At 46.7% G+C, this 9085-nt stretch overlaps 1 protein-coding gene and 1 pseudogene across 1 annotated transcript; both read left to right on the top strand.

Moving 5' to 3' along the window:
• Positions 1-1570: 1570 nt before the first annotated feature.
• On the top strand, positions 1571-5252 carry LOC125528613 (probable LRR receptor-like serine/threonine-protein kinase At3g47570). Its single transcript, XM_048693059.1, has 2 exons — positions 1571-4629; positions 4722-5252. The coding sequence occupies exons 1-2, from the start codon at positions 1866-1868 to the stop codon at positions 5120-5122; spliced, it is 3165 nt and encodes a 1054-aa protein (XP_048549016.1). The 5' UTR covers positions 1571-1865; the 3' UTR covers positions 5123-5252.
• Positions 5253-6678: 1426 nt separating this feature from the next.
• Positions 6679-9082, top strand: LOC125528612 (annotated as a pseudogene).
• The last annotated feature ends 3 nt before the right edge of the window (positions 9083-9085 follow it).

Here is a 9085-nt window from a genome sequence, read left to right as displayed (position 1 = left end):
ATCTGTACCTTTTCAAATTCACAAACTTTTTCTTTCATAATTTTTCAAGTTCATGAACCTTTTCCAAAATTCTTGCACATTTTGTGAAATTCGTTGTTTTTTCAATGTACGAATTTTCTTAACCTATAGAGAGACGGATCTAGTTTCTTTACCTGAGAAAGCAGAGTGTTTCGTTACTAGTAACACATGCCAGAGCAAACCTGTAGCAGTAAAACAATAATTAGGCATATCCTTTCACATGATGATTCTATCAGATGTTGTATGCTATTCTTTTTCCTCGTGGGCCCTAGTTTATACTTTATAAAATGAAGTAGGAATATAGCGCGATTGGTAAAAGGGTGCACACCCTTATACCTACTGGGTCATGTTAGAGGTAAGATTGAACACCCTTTCCATCCGGTTTTGTGAACATTCTAGATTGTTCCGCGTGCAGTTTTTTCTTTCCTGTGTTCTTTCTTTCAAATCTTTTTCAGTTCCTCTTGTGATTTTTTCAGTCATTTATTTGTTTCATTTTTCAATTTGCAACCTTTTTCAAATTTGCAAAGTTTTTTTTAAAAATTCATGGACTTTTCAAAGTCGTAAATTGTTTTATTTCATGAATTTTCAAATTTTTCCAAAATTCATGCACATTTTTTGAAATTCGTGATTTTCTTAATGTGCAAAAAAATTAACCTATAAAAAGCCGGATCTGGTTTTTTACTTGAGAAAGCAGAGTGTTTCGTTACTAGTAACACCTGCCAGAGCAAAACCTATTGCAGTAAAACAATAATTAGGCATATCATTCCACACAACAATTGTACCAGATGTTGTTGTACGCTACTCTTTTTATTCTTTTTCCTCGCAGGCCATAGTTTTTTCCTCTTCTAGTTTGTACGTAACTTTATATACTTTATTTATAGAATTTATAAAAAATCTCCGTGGGAAGAAATTCCTACAGGTTTGCTTCAAATAGAAAATAAAAAAAATCTACCAGGCCATTTACTAGCCATATAAATCCAGCAACCAAAACACAGACTATGATAGTTTGATTTTGCTAACCTGCACAATATCCGTGGGTTTGGCTTCCCATGCCTTCCGAGTCTCCTTAACAACAGGGCTTCGCTTCTCCCCGTTTGGTCTGCTCTTGAACAAAAAAAAAGGTTAAGTCAAGCATATAATATGTTTATTGCTCAATGCTAATAACACAGTTATGTATCCAAGTCCCACCCCTCTCACTTTCTATAATTATGAAATGTTCTACACTTCTACTGTCTTACACAGAATTTACGATGACTTCAGGCAGGAAATGATCTACCCCATGACCCATTGCATGATGTAAGTAGGGTGATAATAATCAGCTCTCTCTCTCTCTCTCTCTTTTCGTACTTTGGAGATTAAAGGCATTCACAAACCTGGGGAACAAGGAAACAGAGCACTCTGTACTTGTGCAGGGATAACACACATCAACATCACCGGAAATTATGAACACGCGCTGGAAATTATATATGAACTTTGGTGGGGACTGGAACAGAATAGACTGAACAAAATAAATTTGGTGCCACCTACTCAAAAGAAAATGGCGAGAAGTTTCCTGATCGGAAAGAAATGCCGTGTCAACACCCTCGTTGAATCTTTTGCTTCAGAAAGTGGACACTTTGAGACTTGAGAGCAACATAAAGTGATCACTTGTGAGCACGTTAGTGACACAGAGAGGACAATGAAGTCAAAACTGAAGAAAAAGAAGGCAGAGAGGAAGAAAGTGACACCTCTCCCCTCTGTGACTAAATCAGCCAAAATGCCACCTGGGTTACTAGCCTCGCCCTGCTGAATTCAGCTGCTTCTGCTACCTTCCAAACCACTGCCACGTTCGAAACCGAACCGAAGAAATGGCCGGGATGCGCGCCGTGAGGTTGCTTTTGTCGTCCCTCCTCTTCGCCCTCGTGATCGCCGCGGCGAGGGACAGTGTTAGCAACCATGGTGATGATGATGGAGCCGCCTTACTCGCTTTCAAGGCGGGTATCACGAGCGGCAGAAGCTCCGGCCCACTCAGCTCATGGAACAGCAGCACCAGCTTCTGCAGCTGGGAGGGCGTGACCTGTGGCGGCAGCAGCGGCAGGGTGGTGGCTCTGGACCTGTCCTCCCGTGGGCTCGCCGGGACGCTCCTGGCGGCCATTGGGAACCTCACGTCGTTGCAGACGCTCAACCTGAGCTTCAACTGGTTCCATGGGAGCATCCCGGCGAGCCTCGGCCACCTCCGCCGACTCCACACGCTTGACCTGAGCGATAACTCACTCTCCGGCATGCTGCCTGACAACATGAGCCTCTGCACCGGCATGACGGCCCTGGTCCTCGGCAGCAACAAGCTCGGTGGCCTCATCCCGTCCAGCCTGGGCGATACACTGACCAACCTGAAGAAGCTCTCGCTGACGAACAACAGCTTCACGGGCGCCGTCCCGGCGTCGCTGGCCAACCTGTCGTCCCTGCAACACCTCGATCTCTCCATCAACCGGCTCGACGGCTCGATCCCACCAGGACTTGGAGGCCTCGGTAGCATCTCTCTCCTTGATCTCTCTGCAAACGGATTCTCCGGTACGCTCCCAAGCTCTCTCTACAACCTGTCATTGCTGACGAGCCTTCAGGTTGAGGGGAACGCGCTGCAAGGGAGCATCCCTGCCGACATCGGCGACAGGCTCCCGGCCATGGAAAAGCTTGTCCTGTCCCGGAACAGATTCAGCGGCGCCATCCCTCATTCAGTCACCAACCTCTCCTCTCTCGCGACGCTTCGCCTCGGGTGGAACCAGTTTAGCGGCTACGTGCCTCGCACGCTGGGGAGGTCGCAGGATCTGCGGTACCTGGAGCTGGCTGGCAACAGGCTTGAAGCAGACAACAGCAGGGGATGGGAGTTCATGGATTCACTTGCAAACTGCACCCAGCTACAGTATCTGGCCCTCGACAACAACTCCTTCAGAGGGCAGCTGCCAGGTTCAGTCGTAAACCTCTCAACAAGTCTCCAGAAGCTTTTCATAGGCTACAACAACATCTCAGGGGAAATCCCTTCAGACATCTCCAATCTGGCAGGCCTGAAGGTGCTGCAGGTAGCAAATACCTCCGTGTCAGGAGTTATTCCAAAGAGCATCGGGAAGCTAGCAAACCTTGTCATGTTCTTCATGTTCAACAATGCCTTGTCAGGCCTCGTGCCAACATCTGTCGGGAATCTCACCAAGTTGAACTGGATACTCGCGTACAATAATAACCTGCAAGGACCAATCCCAGCGAGCCTAGGGAGACTCAAGGACCTCAACATTCTGGATATATCCAAAAATCGCCTGAATGGCTCCATTCCCAGAGAGATCTTCAAACTGTCTTCGCTTTCTATACAACTAGACCTGTCAGACAACTCCCTTTCTGGACCCTTGCCATCAGAGGTTGGTAGCTTGACTAACCTTAATTGGTTGGTACTATCAGGAAATCAGTTAAGCGGTAAGATACCTGAAAGTATCTCGAGCTGCACGGTCCTGCAATACCTGTTATTGCATAATAACTCATTTGAAGGAAGCATACCAACAAATCTGAAGAATATAAAGGGGCTCACCACGATAAGCTTGTCAATGAACAAGTTGTCCGGTACGATTCCCGATACCTTCGCTGGAATTGCCACTTTGAAAGAGTTGTATCTGGCACAGAACAACTTGTCTGGGCCAATCCCAGCTGTTCTACAAAATCTGACGTTGCTGTCGGTGCTAGATTTGTCGTTCAATAATCTGGAAGGTGAAGTGCCAAGTGGGGGCGTCTTTAGAAACCTAACCTATGAATCGGTCGAGGGAAACAGTAAGTTGTGTGGTGGAGTACATCAGCTTCACCTGGCTTCATGTTCCTCCTTATACCCTGTGAGAAATCACAAAAAGTCTCTTGTAGTACCTCTCACAGTAACAGGGTCACTCGTGCTACTAGTTTCAGTTATTGTTATTGTTTGGTTACTCCACAGGAAGCTCAAAGAAAGTAAGGAGTTTCATATGCTACCTTTAACCATTGACAAACATCAGAGAGTGTCTTATCAAGCAATTTTAAACGGAACTAACGAGTTCTCAGATGCCAACTTACTTGGTAAAGGAAGATTTGGTGCTGTTTACAGATGCACCTTGGATGATGAGGGTACAGGTACAAATGTGGCCGTAAAGGTGCTTGATCCCCAACAATCAGGATCTTCCAAGAGTTTTGAGGTTGAATGTGAGGCATTGAGAAGAGTGCGTCACCGATGTATCCTAAAAATCATCACCTGTTGCGCAAGCATCAGCCCCCAAGGTCAAGAGTTCAAGGCTCTGGTTTTTGAGCTCATGCCTAACAACAGCCTAGACAGTTGGCTTCATCCTAACTCCCAAGAGCCGGCTCCATGCAGTACGCTCAGCCTGGCTCAGCGGCTGGACATTGCCGTTGATATCCTGGATGCACTGGACTATCTTCACAATGACTGTCAACCACCAATCATCCACTGTGATATCAAGCCAAGCAACATACTTCTCGCACAGGACATGAGTGCACGTGTGGGAGATTTTGGCATAGCAAGAGTTCTTCCTGAGAATGCAAGCCAAACCATGCTGAATTCAACTAGATCCGCAGGAGTACGAGGTTCCATTGGCTACATTGCTCCAGGTTAGCAACATTGTTGCATTGTTTTCTTCGCTCCTAGCCTGTTTCATGTTCCTAAATATGGTTAATGATCAATCATGGCTGCAAATATGCAGAGTACGGGGAAGGATCTGCTGCCTCACCTCTTGGCGATGTTTATAGCATTGGTATATTGTTGCTTGAGATGTTCACTGGAAGAAGTCCCACAGACGACATGTTCAAAGGTTCACTGAATCTGCATAAATTTGCTGAGGCCGCTCTTCCAGATAAAGTCATGGAAATAGCAGACCCAGCAATCTGGATACACACAGAGGCAAATGATACAGGTGTAGCCGACACCGGCACTGCACGAACAAGAACTGAGGAATGCTTGGTTTCTGTCATGAGTGTTGGCATATCCTGCTCAATGCAACAGCCCAGGGAGCGAATGCTGATAAGGGATGCAGCTTCAGAGATGCGCGCAGTCAGAGATGCATACCTTATATTTGCCAATTCACCGATACATCAGAGAAAATAAAGCACCCATGCAACTAATGAACATTTAGTTACTTGAGCAATTGATGCAGTTTGTAGCGGCGAAGATAATATTTCTTTGTTAACACCATGACGTTTGTGAATACATTATACATGGTATCGGCTTAAGCCTGAAACCCTTGCAGTGGGTGTCCCAAATTATATACTCCCTCCGTCCCAAAATAAGTGTATTTTGACATTGTACTAAATCAACGACACTTATTTTGGGACGGAGGGAGTATGATCTTCCAGTGTTAATAAGTTTCCAAAATCAAAATCTAACAAGACAAAGTTGGAAAATTCTCAAATTGACATCAATTTTTTAATAGATGATGTTCCGAAGGAAGTTTGAAGGTGCCAGATCATCAGCTTAAAATACAGGACCACTGAGGAATCATCAAAATATGCAGATCATGCCTAGTAAACGGTTTATTCCATAGAGAAAATCAGAAAAAAGATTTGAGGTGCATAACAAAGGTAGTTAATTTCTTTATTGAAGGATATAAGTAGTATATTGAGTTCTTGGTGTCTGTGCAGGCATGTAAGTCCAATAAATCCAGATTTTATTTTTAAACGGAGGCAAAAGATTTGCATCATTAATTGAGAAGAGAGAATAGAGTTAAAAATCCCAGAATTTATCCATCCATCAATAAATCCAGAATTTATCACCAAGCGTGACAGTACATTGCCAGTAATAAGAATGGTAATTAATACTGTAGTTAAAAAATGAAATTTAGAAATACTGAAAACCCTTGTTCTAAATCCCTATGCTTCAGAAAGCTCTGAAACGAACGAGCAGAATGATGCTTATTAGTCCGCGTGATGATATGAGGTGCTCACCAAGCTAGTCTGAAAACAACATAGTGAGCCTTGCCTTGAGGATGTGGGTTGCTGCAGATAGAATATCTTCACCACTGGCAACCACTGCAATCCACCGAGATCTAAGACAACCAACATTCTTCTTGCTGAAGACACGAGCAAACGGACTGGGGACTTTGCATATCAATAATCTTTCCAGAAAATACAAATAAGAGTATCTAGAAATCAAATAGATCAAGTAGATTTTGAGGTTCCAAAGGCTATTTTACACAGGTGATTGAAATTGCTCTACTTTTGTCTTCTCACACAAATTTGTTCCCAGAGCTGTGTTTCTTTGCAATAGTATCAATAAAACCCCAATATTCCACAATAACACAATAGCAATTGTCATACCATATACACAACTTCCTACAAATTCTACAGCACTCAGAAATATTATGTTGACAGTTCTTTCTTTACGAACCCAGCATAGCTGCAACCATAAATTATTCTTCAGGCAAATCAGTAGACTAGAATTCAGATGGACAGAAAACATTGTAGACAAAAACAGTCAACGATACATAGTAGAAACAGAGATTACCAATAGTTCATGTTGATTTTTTTTTCTTACTGAAAAGGTAAAGCACCTGCCTGTTCTGCAATAAACGAACAGAAAAAAAGGATTGGTCCCGGAAGTCATGCATCGTTAATTACTTAATTACTCAAGTCGCAATCAGATAAGACGTGCCATTTCCTTCAGCAAATTTAAGCCAGAGAAGGATGGTGCAAAAGTGATTACAACATACTAGGTCCATCCTCTGTGTACCAGTCCCTTACAGAGCCTGTTGCTGAGAAGGAAAACAGAGCTTGCGCTGAAACCGAATTTGGCGCTCAAGTTTCTTCTCCCCATGCGGTGCAAGACCGAGCCAATGGACTCCACCTACTGCCGTCGCTCTCTTGCAGATGAAGACTGATTGACAATTCTTGGAAATATCTGCACCTGGGATATTTAAATATGCAAAGAGAGGACTAAATCACGGTTTGAAAAAGTCATCCAACTAAAGGAAGCAAGACCGATAAATCACTGAAGAAGTAAGACAAACGTGTCTGCTCCCAATTTGATAAAGTGAACAGAGAAGATGAAGACATATGGAAGCACTACAAGACCAAGTTGTATATTATGCAATTAGGCGGCACTAAGGCAACAGAGCAACACACGCTGCATGCTCGGCACGAAGCTGTGGCCTGCGGTCATCATGTCGGCGCTGCCCAGCTTTCCACTCCTCCGGCTCGCCAGCTTGATTGCCATGCTGGCGCAACAAGCTCGCTTGCTCCCGGTGGCTGTGGCGCGGACCAATCTGACCGCGGGGGGCACCTTGATGCCACCCGACTACATCACCAGTCCGTCCGGCGACTTTGCCTTTGGCTTCCGCGCCCACGACTCCGATCCGACCAAGTTCCTCCTCGCCACATGGTTCCGCTTCGGTGAAGGCAACTCTTCCCCACAGTCGGTGGTGTGGTTTGCGAAAGCGTCCTCCATGGGCGCCACACCCAACGCCACGGCGCGGTCCGTCCTCAGCGTCCCGGCCGACGGCCAGCTCACGCTCACCGACGGCAGCATAGAGCTGTGGAAGGCCCCGACCCCCAGCATGAAGCGTGGATTCGTCCTCGTGCTAAGAGACTCCGGCAACGTCCAGTTCCTCGGAGATGGTGGCGTGCTCTGGGAGAGCTTTGGGTTCCCGACAGACACGCTCCTGCCGGGGCAATCTTGGAAGGGGTTTCTCTTCTCCAAGCGCGCGGACACAGAGTTCACCACCGGTCGGTTCAGCCTGGCTGCCCAAAACGACGGTAACGTCGTCCTCTGCGTCGATCTCTTCACCGGTGACATATTGGAAAATGCATACTGGGATACGCGCACCAACGGCACCAATGGCAACACAACTATCACCTTCGACGAGCGTGGCAACCTCAGCTACACACTCTACGATGGCACCGTCTACAGCTTGATTTCTCCCGTCGCCGCCGGCAGGAACTACTTCCAGTTCGTCAGGATGGACCCCGACGGCATCGTCCGTGCCTACGTCCACCCTAAGAATGGTGATGGCCGCGAAAACACAACATCTTGGACCGTGTCAGGCACGCTCCCCAGTGAAGGGGGCTGCAAGATGAAGACGACCCGGATGCAAGGCATGTGCGGCCCCGGGTCTTATTGCGTGGAGACCAAAGAACGGCTCAAGTGCCTATGCCCGAGCGGGTACACTTATATCGACGCGCAGCACAGCGACAGCGGCTGCACGCCAGAGTTGGAGCCGCAGAGCTCTGGCGAGCAGAACAGCCCCGACAAGTTCTCGCTCGTAGAGCTGCCAAACAAACACAACTTGGGAGGTGTCAATATACTACAAGAAGTTCCCGTCAGTCTCGGAGGAGCAATGCCGGGACTACTGCCTCAGCGACTGCTTCTGCGTGGCCGCGCTGATGATCGGTGGGTCTGACTGTGCGGAGTTGGGGGCACTCGCGTACGGACGGCAGGGAAACAACCTGACGACAAAGGCGCTGATCAAGGTGCGGACAAGGAATTCTCAGTTGATCACGTCGGCGAGAATGAGAAATGTATTGGCCTACAAGGTTGTGGCCATTTGCTTGGGCATTCTTTTCTTGATCACAGTCGGTGGCCTTCTGGCACATCATTACCTCATCAGGAACAGAGATAGCCAGAGGTTGTTGAGCTCGAGCGTAAGAGCATTCAGCTGGAAGGAGCTTTACCAGGCCACCAATGGCTTCGAGAAACTGCTGGGCAAAGGGAGCTTCGGGGAGGTCTACAAAGGAACGATAAGATCACCGCAGCCGCATCTCATCGCAGTGAGAGTTATTTACCCCAAACCACCACATTATGGGCCTAATCTGTAATGCGAAGCACTGACGGCGGAATTTGGTCGTGAAAACAGCGAAACTGACAAGTTGGACCCGCATGTCGGGCTGACATGGCGTGCGTATGTGGACAATATGCTGACTTGGACAATAGGTCCCACCTGTCAATGACTCAAGTATTTGTTTTTTTCTACTTCTTCCTCTTTTTTATAGGCATTTCAACAACCATTTTGTGGGCACCCCGCAGGCCAGAGCGCCGCTGCCATGGAGAAGCGGACTCCTGTTCGTCAGCCAGGGCGTG

This window comes from Triticum urartu, unplaced genomic scaffold (assembly GCF_003073215.2).
Source record: "Triticum urartu cultivar G1812 unplaced genomic scaffold, Tu2.1 TuUngrouped_contig_4994, whole genome shotgun sequence".
In the NCBI taxonomy this organism is placed as follows: Eukaryota; Viridiplantae; Streptophyta; class Magnoliopsida; order Poales; family Poaceae; genus Triticum; species Triticum urartu.
Note: the sequence above shows the minus strand (reverse complement) of the source record. Positions and strands in the feature narration are given on the sequence as shown.

Excerpts from the sequence above, each read along its gene's own strand:
- LOC125528613 (XM_048693059.1), top strand. The coding sequence starts at position 1,866 with ATGGCCGGGATGCGCGCCGTGAGGTTGCTTTTGTCGTCCCTCCTCTTC. Across the intron at positions 4,630-4,721 it reads CATTGGCTACATTGCTCCAG|AGTACGGGGAAGGATCTGCT; the intron begins GTTAGCAACATT and ends GCAAATATGCAG.